Source organism: Hibiscus syriacus, unplaced genomic scaffold (assembly GCF_006381635.1).
Source record: "Hibiscus syriacus cultivar Baekdansim isolate YM2019G1 unplaced genomic scaffold, ASM638163v2 tig00112980_pilon, whole genome shotgun sequence".
Classification (NCBI taxonomy): domain Eukaryota; kingdom Viridiplantae; phylum Streptophyta; class Magnoliopsida; order Malvales; family Malvaceae; genus Hibiscus; species Hibiscus syriacus.
In genome coordinates, this window is record NW_024063430.1 from 144096 (window position 1) to 158381 (window position 14286).

Here is a 14286-nt window from a genome sequence, read left to right on the forward strand (position 1 = left end):
CCGTTTCTCTCATTCTGTCTTTCGTTTTCTTTGGATACGGTTGCTCTCGTCGTTACTGTGTTGTGTCTTACTGGGTATCTTTTTTTGTTCCGTTTGCTGTCGATTTTTTTTTGTAGGTGGTCGATGGCTTTTATAGCCATCGACGGTGTAGCTCTCGAACCGGTCTCAAATGGTGACCCTAGGTGAGTCACCGGACTAAGGTGGTGACTCACCATAGGGTTTCAACGTGGGGCAGAAACGAGGTGCTTCTGGAGGCTTCGGTTGAAGGTGGCTTCGTGGAGGCGTGGCAGCTGGCTGAGACATCGACGTGGGGCGGCTGGAGGCAGAGGCGACGCCGCGTGGTCCCTAGGGTATCATAACCCTAGGGTTTTTTGTTGGGGAGCTTTGGACCGTTGGATATTGTCAGATCCAACGGCTGAGATTGAGGCGGCTGGGATGAAGATGCAAGAAACCCTAGAGTTTAGGGTTACTGTTGGGTCTCCCTTGGGCTTGAATTGGGCTTCAGGATCTGGGCCTTTTTGTTGGGCTTCTGATGTAATTTGTAATATATATATTTAATAATAAATAATAATAATATAATAATAATAATAATAATAATATTATAATAATAATAATAATTTTAATAATAATAAACGAAAAATTAGTGTTTACACTCTTGATTTCGGAAAGACAACCCAAGAAGGTATTGTGACACAGTAACTCCATCCCGTTCGATGATCATGTGGCCAAACAGTTTCCCTCCCATTCTGCATGTATATGTCAATTGAATAAGTACTAAAACAATGAGAACATGAACGAAGGACATCAAAAATCAATTCCTTTCTATGTTAAAAGAAAAAACGAAAATCCATGTCAATATTAAAATTATAACTCAGCCCTTACTTTAAGATGTTCTTGATAGAGTTCACCTATGACCTTCCTTAATTAAAATTACTACTAAATTTCAGCTGCAAATACTTAAAAACCATGGGAACTCTGTAAATGCTTAAAACCAGCTCATGAGGTCTTATATAGACATGGGAAACAAATCTAGAATTTTAAATTGACTAGATAATACATTTAAAAACTGATAATGCAATGACGAAAAAAATAAACTGATAACGTAAAAGCAATAAATGCACTGTATTCTCAATAAATATTACGACGACAACATAAGTTACTGAAACAATCTAGCAATAAAGTCCAATCTCGTCATTGCAAAATCAATAGTCTGATTTTCTTTTGATCTCGATCCAATGTAAAACTAACTCTATATATTAACTATGGTTCAAAATTCTAGAAATTCATGAACTGACCTCTTCTATCGCCAGAAAAGCTGAGCGCTAATTCGAATTCCAAGCTAATTTCAAATGAAATCAAATAAAAAGGAGATGAAATCGTGGGAAATCTTACCCATTTACGAGGGGGCGGACTCCAATCCATCCCGAGAGGCAATGGCGAAGTCCCGTCGTGCCTGTGCTTCGGTGGACTCCGTCTCTGCATCATTTATATCTTCTTCTTTTTTCCTCAATCTATACAACGATTACGATCTCTGTCTTGGGATCGAAAATGAACATTCAAATTAAAACAGGGCGAGGAGCTTTAGGGTTTATGTGATCGGATCAGGGTGGAAGTAGACAACTGGAGCAATAGCGTCGACATGTGTTAGACGTGGGAATTTCAATTTTAGAATTTAGTAAAGATTTTGTGCGTTTTATATTAGAAGGCGGGGAAGTGGGCTTAGGAGTTAGGGGAATGGCCCGCCGGAATTAATTACCCTATCTACTTGAATGGATGTTTTAAATTCATTACTGCTTCACATTTTTTTCACGTAAAACCTTCATAAAAACATTTTAAAAATATATATTTTTAATTAACTGAAGACAATTTTAATATATATAACAGTATGAATTTTTTAGAGAAATAATATAAATAATCATTAAATTAAATTAATTTTTTTAATAACTGAAATTTTAAAAATTAGAAAATGATTATTAAATTTTTTAGATAATTATAAAATAATAATAGTATGTTATAAAATAGTGATACTTTTTTTTGCATGTTTAAGTATTTTTTTACAAAAAAAAAGGAATCATTTTATAATAATTTAGTAAGTTTAATGATTTTTTACAATAATTTGATAAAATTCAATGATTTTTTTGTTATCATTTGAGAAATATAATAATTATTTGTGTTGTTGATGTTGTTATGAATCCCTTGAGATCTATTATTGCGGACATACCAAGTTTGAAAAGTCATAATTGGTCTCTCATTTTCTACCATGAATATCGTGAAGATAATTTTTGCGTCGATGTTCTCTTCGAGATGTACGTTTATCTCGAAGATGAACTATTGATTTATGCTTCTCGTCCGCTGGAAGTTCTTTCTTCTTTAAAAGTTGATTGAATGGGAGTATCCTTACCGATAGGATATACTCCGGCTTAACCAGCATTACGTTATTTCTCTATGTAATAAAAAATATTATTTTTAAATTATTAAAAATGTAAAATTATTTTATATTTAATGAATAAAATAATATTTATAAAATTTATTCGAATTTCTATCAATCATCTTATAAATGTGATCCTATGACTTTAAGAATAAGAAATTATTTCATTTACTTCTCTCACAACAAAAATAGAAAACTTATTTGAAATTTTATCAATTGTTTTATAAGGGTAGGTCAAGCTATTAAATTTTATTTTATTGTATTTTTTATATAATAAATTTTAGGGTAAGTTACATATTCAATACTTAAATTATCAGTTTTGATCCGTTTTAGTACTTAAACTTTTAATTTTTTTCAAAACCATACATTACGTTTAGTTTTTGTTTCATTTTAGTACAATGTGTTAAATGTTTAACGCGTTTAGTACCTAAACTATCAATTTTAGTCTGTTTTCGTATCTATTTTTTATTTTTTTCAAAATTAACATTAAATTTTGAACGGGGTACAAGAACTAAACTTTAGGTATGATTTGAAAAAAAAAATTAAAGTTTAGATATTAAAATAGTTCAAAGTTTACGTACTAAATGCTGAATTTACCCTAAATTTTAGAAACATTTTCCCACGTGTCTAGAAAGCCGAGACAGTATCTATTGAAGCTTGGGATCAAGGAAGAATATAGACAAAGTTCATAGGTTGAAACCTCTGTTATTGAGCAATGGGAATCTCCAAGCTGTATGGACAATAGCAAACTCACATCATTTCCTTCATTATACGAAAAGCAAAATCAAACAAAGAGAAAACACCAAAGAGCCAACTCCCATGTTCTTATCTAAATTATTTTTTTTTATTTTGATTTCGATCATCCCAGCCGATTAATCTAGAAAGTCAAAGAACAGTTTTCATTATCCCGATCCAGCTCACTCAAAATCAATTAATTTTATATAAATCTTAAGGAATAATGGAAGGAAGTTCGTTCTGAGGAGCAAAGCTGCTGTCTTTTCAGATTAATCCATCGAAGCGATCTATTGAGAGAGAGGCTTTCGAGTTTAGATGGCGATACTGTACGCGCTCGTTGCGCGTGGATCGGTAGTGCTGGCGGAGTTCACGGCGGCGTCGACTAACGCGAGTTCGATCGCCAAGCAGATTCTGGAGAAAATACCAGGAGACAACGACACTCACGTTTCGTATTCGCAGGATCGTTTCATTTTCCATGTCAAACGCACCGATGGACTCACCGTTCTTTGTATGGCCGATGCAAGTGCTGGAAGTAAGCTAAATAAGCTGTCTCGTTATTTAATTTAGATGTAATTTTTGCTAAACATATGCTTTTTTATTCTTCTTCTTTTTTCTGAAATTTAACTTATATTTAGTTGACGCGATGGATTACAGTTCAATTTCGATTGCTCTTTCAAGTATTTTTGAATTCTTTTCATTCTAAAGAGAAATTAGTGATAAAGGCAGGCGGTTGAGAAGAAAGTTTGTAAGTTCTATGATTGGTTGACAATCTAGAGTTTGATCATGAGTTGAAAATGGTATAAGGGATGTTTTTTGCTGATCATATCCTTTCGTCAATTGTAGCAATAGATACCTTTTCTGAGAAATTATCAGTTCTCTTATTCTATTGAAGGAATACTCACCTTTTACTTTATGCTTATGAGCTGGAAATGGGGATACTAATGTTCTTCAGAACACTGAATGTTCATTATCCAGATTGAAAGTTTATACCTCTTCTTTGTTTAGAACTCCTTGGTAACTTGGTTCCAACGATGCTGATGGTGGATGTGCTTATTGTATCTTTGGCAGGGAGAATTCCTTTTGCATTTCTTGAAGACATACACCATAGATTTGTGAGGACATATGGAAGAGCAGTATTTTCAGCCCTTCCTTACGGCATGAATGATGAATTTTCAAGGGTTTTGAGCCAGCAGATGGAATATTACTCGAGTGACCCTAATGCCGATAGGATAAACCGACTAAAAGGTGAAATGAGCCAGGTAGGCTTTGAATGGCTCGTTATCAGGTTATCGATTCTTTCATTCTAATTCATCTAGATTCGTATCGGCGTGTTCAACCATCTTAATCATGGTGTTTATTTGAATGCATAAGGATGATCTTACACCTGTAAAAATGAACTAGTTTGCTGTCAGGCATCACATTGAAAATTTCTAATATCGATCTTATATTGCCAACAATTTAACATGTTATATTTAAGGGGATCCCTACTTTTAGTTGCAGGCTGCAGCTATGGCCTTTTCACTTACATTTTCTTCCTTCACATTTCCTTTTCAAGCATTGTCTGAACTTTTCAAGTTGTTTCTTGTACTTAAATAGGTGAGAAACGTTATGATAGAGAATATCGACAAAGTTTTAGAGAGAGGCGACCGCTTGGAATTGCTGGTCGACAAAACTGCTAGCATGCAAGGAAATACCTTTCGCTTCAGAAAGCAAACTCGACGTTTTAGAAACACAGTATGGTGGAGAAACGTCAAGCTTACGTATGATTTCTGAACTTTAGAACCTCGCTTTTTTGTATGTTACATTCACCGCATTGGACTAGAAAGTGAAATCTACCATAAAGATCATACTTTCCCAGTAAACCAGTTAGCCTTAAGGTACAATAGATAAAGAAGGAAAGATGAACTTATCCCTCATTGTCTTGCTTTGCACATTGCAGGGTTGCTCTGATAATCCTCCTCCTAATTATCATTTATGTCGTGCTGGCTTTCGTCTGTCACGGGATCACGCTACCTTCGTGCCTAAAATGAGGTCAGCAATTCGAGATTCGAAGAACTCCGTCCGTCCCCATGGAATCCTGTTTTCTTGGCTCGGTGATGCTTTTGTTTCAACTTCCTCTGCAGTGAGTTGTACACTATCTGTTTATTCAATGTGAAAGAACCAGAGTTTTCATGCTGCTGTTGTGTAACCATAGTTTCTTGTGAAATTTGGGACTGCTGCTTGGTGTTTGTCTCTTGAAGACATTGGATTATGTATACATGTCAAGTTATTCATTAGATATATCGATTACTTCGCCGGTTGTGTATACCTAGGGGTAAATACAATGCAGTATATGTTCAAAGATAAACTCTTAACCTTTCGACATTGAACTCTCACACCTCTAGCATCTATGGTGCTTAAACCCGAGTCTTTAAGGAATAACAACAATTTTTTTATCACGGAGATCACTTGGTTCGTTTTAAAAAAATTAATGTTTGAGAAATATTTTTTTAATTTTTCTTGTAACTACTATAGATATTAGGCTTATATTATAAATCAGTATCTAAAGCACAACATCTTTTTATTGGAATACTTAAAATAATTTTTTATATAAATAACTACTTAAAGTATTTTTTTTGTTAAAATAGGTATTTAAAATATTTAATTTTTTGTTTAAGTTCTAAAAATTTACACATAATATTAATTAAAGAATAATTTAGGTAGTTAAATAAAAAATATAATATATTTTAGCTACATATTTTAATAAAAAATACTTTAAATACTTATTTTAATAAAAATGATAATTTTAAATATTTACTATGAAAAAATATATTTAAATGTCTAGATAAAAATTATTATCATTTATCTTCTTATTTGTAATATAATCTAAATATTAGTATTAACTTAAATTTTAATAAATTTATTATTATTTTGGGTAGAGAACTTAAATGGTTCTCTGACAATAGGGTACTATCTTATTAAATCTATTGACAATTAAAAATTATAAAATGGTCATTTGATTATATAATATTACTTTGTTGAGTCCATCGACTATTAAAAGTTATAAAATAGTCACTCGACTATTCATTATGTTCCAAATGTCGTTTTATGTTAAAAAAAAGACGATGTCATGAGTTTAATGTTAACTTGTTGACTTTGATTTGATAAAATTTGATCCTAAAATCTCAAACGACTATCATATTTCAGTCATCATGTTAACATCGAGTTTAAACAAACATTAAATTTTTAATGAAAAATGACGAGTTTATAACGTAATGAATAGTTAAATGATTATTTTATAACTTTTAATAGTCAAATAACTTAACGAAACAATACTTCATAATTATAAAATTATTTTATAAATTTTAATAATAGAGTGATCTAATAAAATACTATCCTTTAATATAACCTATTATTTTTTACCTCTGGTAGATTCCTTTCCTTACGACTTGTCGATGAAGAGAGAGATACATAATGATGAATCAATCTCGATTATGTGAATAGAGGTCGAAACGCACGTGTACACACATTCCGTGGCCAATCAGATTTATTCTTCGAACAAATCAGACGGCAGAAGAAAAGAACCAACCGCACTGATATTTACAAAAAAGCAGTGCACCGAAAGCCAAGTGGAGTGAGTAATAGGGGAAAATGCAGGTACATGGTTAAGTATCGTGCACCCCTCATTGTCCCCCTCTTAACAATGTTTACATCACCCCTCTTTCCGGGTCGGTATTTAAATCCTGCTCGCGAGGGGTGAAAAGAAAATATTTAAATAAGGAAATCCCCGACAAAGAGAAGAAGGAGAGGGAACGCAATGAAGCAGAGCTCACCTGAGGCAGTCTCGTCATCGTCTTCCTCTATACCCAGCTTACCCGTCCAATCACAGCCGGCCACTTCATCACATGTAACCGAAAACCACCACCACTTTAACAATAATAGCAATAACAAAACCTTGGCGTCGATATCAGCGGCGGATGATTTAGCTGGGGTAGGGTCGAGGGACGGAAGCGCGGCGGCGCATGAAACGGTGACCGTCGATCGACGAGGTGAATATTCGGCGGTGTGTAGATGGACGGTTCATAATTTCCCGAGAGTCAAAACTAGGGCACTATGGAGCAAGTACTTTGAGGTAGGCGGTTACGATTGCCGTTTATTGGTGTATCCGAAAGGGGACTCTCAGGCTTTGCCTGGCTACATATCGGTGTATCTCCAAATCATGGACCCGAGGGGCACGTCGTCGTCAAAATGGGATTGCTTCGCTAGCTACCGGTTAGCTATCGTCAATCTAGCCGACGATCCCAAGACCATTCATCGTGATTCGTGGCATCGTTTCTCGAGCAAGAAGAAATCTCACGGTTGGTGCGATTTCACGCCCTCTTCTACTGTTTTCGATTCCAAATTAGGTTATCTACTGAGCAACGATGCCGTTTTAATCACTGCTGATATCTTAATCTTGAATGAATCCGTTAGTTTTACCCGTGATAATATCGATGCTCAATCTTCATTGTCTTCCATGGTTTCGAATTCCGTTGTTGCCAGTCCCGTTTCTGATGTTTTGAGTGGCAAATTCACATGGAAAGTGCATAATTTTAGTTTGTTTAAGGAAATGATTAAGACTCAGAAGATAATGAGCCCAGTTTTCCCTGCTGGGGAGTGTAATTTGAGGATTAGTGTGTATCAAAGCTCAGTTAATGGGCAGGAATATTTGTCTATGTGTTTGGAGAGTAAGGATACAGATAAAACAGTCATTTCTGATCGGAGTTGCTGGTGTTTGTTTAGAATGTCAGTCCTGAATCAGAGACCAGGGTCGAACCATATGCACAGAGACTCATATGGGAGATTCGCGGCCGATAATAAGAGTGGGGATAATACTAGTTTGGGTTGGAATGACTGCATGAAGATGTCGGATTTTGTTGGGCTAGAGGAAGGGTTTTTGGTGGATGATACTGCTGTATTTAGCACCTCGTTTCATGTGATCAAGGAGTTTGGTAGTTTCTCCAAGAATGGAGTGTTGGTTGCAGGTAGGACTGGTAGTGGAGCAAGGAAATCTGATGGACATATGGGAAAATTCACTTGGAGGATTGAGAATTTTACAAGATTAAAGGATCTTCTGAAGAAAAGGAAGATAACAGGTCTTTGCATCAAGAGCAGGAGATTTCAGATTGGAAACCGGGATTGTCGTCTCATTGTTTATCCTCGAGGTATGCAAGAGTCATTGTAACCGTTTAATGAAATGGATTTTGTGGTCATTTTTCTATTGGACAAACTGACCGATACTTCTAGTTAAAGAAAGTGATGTGTTTGTTGACATTTTCCCTTTTTCTTGGTTAAAATAAAATATAATTGTAGATAGTGACAAAGATGGTTACATGCTTGTTGTTGTCACCCCCCGCAATTTTTTTAATACAATTCTAATTGGTTAGCTTAAGCTTCCGTATTTTGTGTCTCTAGATTCATGTATGATTGACTTGAAAATGGTTTTGGCTTTATTGGCACTTTTAGGGAAGCAGTGACTGATTTTTTAGCACTCACTACTGGTAGTGAAGCTATTTGTCACTTTATATACATGTATGATGTGGTCCGTGGATTCAAAATAAATTAAAAGGGAATTTATGGAGGAAGAGCTGTATTCTACCTTTGTAATCTGGTTTGTCACAAGTCTTATGATCCTTGCATCCGTGACAAGGTGACATGGGATGATTGTTGCTAAATTGTGTTTGGAACATGTACTGATTGAAGTTTCCCATGGCTTGATTCTATCAGGGCAGTCCCAGCCACCGTGCCACCTTTCTGTGTTTCTTGAGGTTACAGATTCACGAAATACTTCAAGTGACTGGAGCTGTTTTGTGAGTCATCGGCTGTCTGTTGTGAACCAAAAGATGGAGGAGAAGTCGGTTACAAAAGAATCTCAGAACCGCTACTCTAAAGCTGCAAAGGACTGGGGTTGGCGTGAATTTGTGACGCTTACCAGCTTATTTGATCAAGATTCTGGGTTTCTTGTTCAGGACACTGTTGTATTTTCTGCGGAGGTCCTTATTCTGAAAGAGACATCAATAATGCAGGATTTCACTGTTCAGGATACTGAGTCAGCAAATACTGCTCTTCAGATAGAAACGGTTGGAAAGAGAAGTGCATTCACATGGAAGGTGGAGAACTTCTTATCTTTCAAGGAGATAATGGAAACCCGCAAAATTTTTAGCAAATTTTTTGAAGCCGGTGGATGTGAGCTTCGAATTGGTGGGTGATTGTCTCCAATCGGTTCCCCACTGAACATTTTGTTTTAGTTGTTTCTCATGATTAACTGGCTGTTTGTGATGCAGGTGTGTATGAGTCCTTTGACACCATTTGTATATATTTGGAGAGTGATCAATCAGTTGGTAGTGATCCTGACAAAAACTTCTGGGTTAGATACAAAATGGCTGTAGTGAATCAAAAAAATCCAGCCAAGACTGTCTGGAAGGAATCTTCTATTTGTACAAAGACATGGAATAATTCTGTTTTGCAGTTTATGAAGGTATCTGATATGTTAGAAGCAGATGCAGGGTTTCTTGTACGTGACACTGTTGTTTTTGTTTGTGAAATATTGGATTGCTGCCCTTGGTTTGAGTTCTCAGATCTTGAGGTTAGTATCATTTGGATCTCTTTTATTTTATGCATTGTTTTCTCTTCTAGATAGGCAAGTTTTGTTTATATTCAGTTTTCAGATTTAGAGGTTGTCTATTTGGGGTTTCTGTTTACATAGCTTATGGGACAGAAAAGATTTCCTTTTCTACCTTCTACAAGGATTTGGAACTTTTTGTCTTTACCTGAAGGTCGTGTAAACTTGATCCTTATCAACTTATTTGGCTTGGTTCTTCTGAACCACCCTCTGCTGTGCTATTTTCTTGTTTGTTCTCATGCTGACTACTTTCACAGAATCAGGAAGGAACTAATGAAGGATATATAAATTTACTCATAATATCTTTTTCTTTATGTTTCAAATGAATTAGCTCAGCATTTTGATGTTTGCTTTCTCCACATTTGACAGGTTTTGGCTTCTGAGGATGATCAGGATGCTTTAACAACTGATCCTGATGAACTCATTGATTCTGAAGACAGTGAAGGTATAAGTGGGGATGAAGATGATGTCTTTAGAAACCTTCTTTCCCAAGCTGGATTTCACATTACATATGGAGATAATCCATCACAGCCACAGGTCACTTTACAAGAGAAACTTCTGATGGATGCTGGAGCAATTGCTGGTTTTCTGACTGGACTTCGTGTTTACCTCGATGACCCTGCCAAAGTAAAGCGCTTGCTGCTTCCAACAAAGCTCTCTGGTAATGGTGATGGAAAGAAGGCTTTGAAGAACGATGGATCTTCACCAAGTTTGATGAATTTGCTTATGGGAGTCAAAGTTTTGCAGCAGGCAATTATTGATCTACTCTTGGATATAATGGTTGAATGTTGCCACCCCTCCGAAAGAGTTGCACATGGTGATCCTTCAGATGTAAACTCTAAACCTTCTTCTGATGGTAGTGAAACTGCTAGCTCACTGGTTTGTGATAGGGAAAATGGAGGTGCAGAATCTACTCATTTTCCTTTGTATGAACGATTGGATTCTTTTGTGGATGATGGTATCACTGCCTCTGCTGTACAAAGCTCTGGCGTGAATGGGATTAATATCTCTGGAAAACCCATTCTCGGACAGCCTATTACTCCACCAGAAACCTCTGCTGGGGGTTCTTCTGAGAATTCCTCCCTTCGCTCAAAAGTATGTTTTGTGAATAATGTTGAATTCAAATAGTAATCATGTAATTTTTTTGTTCAATGATTATTAATCAATTCCTGAACAACTTGAATTTCCAGACCAAGTGGCCTGAGCAATCTGAGGAGCTTTTAGGGTTGATTGTTAACTCTTTGAGATCTCTAGATGGAGCTGCTCCACAAGGCTGTCCAGAGCCAAGGCGGAGGCCCCAGTCTGCACAGAAGATCTCTCTTGTTTTGGATAAAGCTCCTAAGCATCTGCAACCGGACTTAGCTGCATTGGTGCCTAAATTGGTAGAGCATTCAGAGCATCCACTGGTTGCTTATGCACTTCTTGAACGACTTCAAAAGCCTGATGCAGAGCCTGCATTGCGAATACCTGTAAGAGAGTTTTCTTTAATGGACTTAATTTCTTTTACGTTATGGTATTTGTGGGCTGTTCCATTAGGACTTGCTTTAAGAGAAATCAGTTTATGAACATTTGGCTCAAATTTCAAACGGACTATTGTTTTGAAATATGTTTTTTTTTCATTATAAAGTTCATTTCTTTATCTTCGATCTGCTAATAATGATTCTTCTATTTCAGGTATTTGGAGCACTCAGTCAACTGGATTGTGGCAACGAAGTCTGGGAACACATCTTATTTCAATCTTTTGAGCTATTAACAGGTCCAAATGATGAACTTCTGGCTGCAACCATAGATTTCATCTTTAAAGCTGCATCACAATGCCAACATCTTCCCAAAGCAGTATGTTTATCTTTATCATTTCGTTGTTGTATTCCACATATTAACATAATTTCCTGTTGTATATATAACTATTTTGATTCTCTTCTGCAGGTTAGATCTGTTCGTGTTAGGCTAAAAGAATTGGGACAGGAGGTGCCTCCTTGTGTTCTTGATTTTTTAAGTAAAATTGTAAATAGTTGGGGAGATGTTGCTGAGACCATATTTAGAGAGATAGATTGTGATGAGGATTTCAATGGAAATCTCCCGGCAATGGCTTGTGGGTTCTTGTTTGGTGAAAATGGACCCACTTGTGAAAGATTGCATGTGGTGGATGAGCAAGCTTTTTGCTCTGGTCATCATTTTTCTGACATTTATATTCTGATTGAGATGCTATCCATACCTTGCCTTGCTGTTGAAGCTTCTCAAACATTTGAGAGAGCTGTGGCTCGAGGAGCCATTTCGGTTCAGTGTGTAGCCATGGTCTTGGAAATGCGTCTAGCTCAGAGATCGAATGTCAATGCCGTATATGTTGCTGAAAGCTTTAAGCAGGGGGATGCTGTTGTAGAGGGAGAAGCCAGTGAGCAGCTTAGGGTTCAACGGGATGAGTTCTCTTCAGTTCTGAGTCTTGCTGAGACATTAGCACTCTGTAGAGATCTTCGTGTCAGGGACTTTGTGAAAATGCTTTATACAATATTATTCAAGTGGTATGCTGACGAGTCCTCCCGAGTGAGGATGATGAAAAGACTTGTTGATCGTGCTACCAGCACTACAGAAAGTAGTCGTAAAGTGGACATAGATTTGGATGTTTTGGTTATTTTGGTTTCTGAAGAGCCAGAAATTATTAGACCTGTTCTGAGCATGATGCGAGAAGTTTCTGAACTTGCAAATGTTGATCGAGTAGCACTTTGGCACCAGTTATGTGCTAGTGAGGATACAATTATCCGCATGCGTGAAGAGAGCGAGACTGAAATTTCAAACATGGTTAGGGAAAAAGCTACTATATCCCTAAAATTAAGCGAATCTGAGGCCACGAATAATCGTCTCAAGGTATGCCTCTTTAACTAATGGTACGTTCTACGATTGCTATCCCATCTCTATTCTTTTCAGGAAGTTCTTAAAGTTACATCTTATACATTGACAGTCTGAAATGAGGGGTGAGATGGATCGATTTGCTCTGGAAAAGAAGGAACTTTCTGAACAAATACAGGAGGTTGAGAACCAACATGAGTGGCTTCGCACCGAGAGGGATGATGAAATTAAAAAACTCACAGCTGAGAAGAAAGCACTTCAGGATCGTCTTCATGATGCAGAGACACAGCTCTCCCAGTTGAAGTCTCAGAAACGTGATGAATTGAAGGTACTTGGTTGGGATGATAAATATGCGTTGCATCTTTGCTTTTGCTTTGTGATTCCTTCGACTGCTATCTTTACTGCTTTATCTGACAAGAAGGTATGTATGTGATAGAGGGTAGTAAAGGAGAAGAACGCTCTTGCTGAAAGATTGAAGAGTGCTGAAGCTGCGCGGAAAAGATTTGATGAAGAATCAAAACGGTATGCCACTGAGAACGTGACCCGAGAAGAAATTCGTCAATCGCTTGAGAATGAAATTCGTAGATTGACACGAACAGTTGGCCAAACTGAAGGTGAAAAGCGGGAAAAGGAAGAGCAGATTGCTAGGTGTGAAGCATATATTGATGGCATGGAATCAAAGTTGCAGGCCTGCCAGGTTTTCCCCTCACCATCACCATTTTTTATGTTGAATTTCTAGGAGATTTCAGCTGTTTATTGGATAAGACATAGTGCAGAGATTCGGGTTCAAATTTGAATTAAATAATGCTTTTTGTGTTTGCGTGTGTGTGTGTCCCTCTCATTTATGCGTTTTCTTCTGCAGCAATATATTCACACACTTGAAGCTTCTCTCCAAGAAGAAATGTCACGACATGCTCCTCTCTATGGTGCTGGTTTGGAAGCTTTGTCGATGAAGGAATTGGAAACATTGTCGAGGATTCACGAGGAAGGGCTGAGGCAAATCCATGCTCTCCAGCAACGGAAAAGCAGTCCGACTGGTACTCCTCTTGTAAGTCCCCATACTATCCCACACAATCATGGGTTATACACTACAGAACCACAACCAATGGCTGTTGGACATCCACCGCCTTCCCTCCTCCATAACAGTGTAGGAATCCACGGAAATGGGCATGTGAACGGGACTGTCAGGCCTTGGTTCAATCGTGGTTGAGACGTTGAGTTTCTAGAGCCACCTTTTTACGTTGTGCCGGTGCCGGCGCATTAGTAGGTTTACCCCCCCCCCCCCTTCCCCATAGAGCTTATGAACATCACCGTTTGAGGGGATGTCCCTTTACTGAATTATCTTTTTTCTGGCAATTTTTTAAACTGGTAGAACTGTTGGAGCCCATTTGTGACATCCAAATCCAATGGGACTAACAGTTGGAAATATGCTTTTTTTTTACCCTCTTTGCCTCAAATTTTATAAATTTTGATTAGGCTTTTATCAAATACTAATTTGTGTTTTAAGAGCTTCTTTTATACAATCCGATTCAGAAGGACAAATATAATTTTAAAATTTTCCAGACTCCTCTATATATTTAAAAGATCACAGTCCAACTTAGGGATGACAAACGGGCGGGTCGGATGCGGATATTCTCTC

The 14286-nt window shown here is 37.1% G+C and overlaps 2 protein-coding genes across 2 annotated transcripts; both read left to right on the forward strand.

Annotated features, from left to right (window-relative positions):
- Positions 1–3152: 3152 nt before the first annotated feature.
- On the forward strand, positions 3153–5395 carry LOC120184933 (vesicle-associated membrane protein 711-like). The gene is made up of 4 exons (XM_039189279.1): positions 3153–3695; positions 4232–4422; positions 4760–4923; positions 5103–5395. Exons 1-4 carry the CDS (start codon positions 3479–3481, stop codon positions 5191–5193), a joined length of 663 nt encoding a protein of 220 aa, XP_039045210.1. The 5' UTR covers positions 3153–3478; the 3' UTR covers positions 5194–5395.
- Positions 5396–6897: 1502 nt separating this feature from the next.
- On the forward strand, positions 6898–14063 carry LOC120184945. The gene is made up of 10 exons (XM_039189287.1): positions 6898–8346; positions 8909–9382; positions 9466–9767; positions 10173–10898; positions 10994–11272; positions 11478–11639; positions 11730–12665; positions 12760–12975; positions 13084–13344; positions 13510–14063. Exons 1-10 carry the CDS (start codon positions 6960–6962, stop codon positions 13855–13857), a joined length of 5091 nt encoding a protein of 1696 aa, XP_039045218.1. The 5' UTR covers positions 6898–6959; the 3' UTR covers positions 13858–14063.
- The last annotated feature ends 223 nt before the right edge of the window (positions 14064–14286 follow it).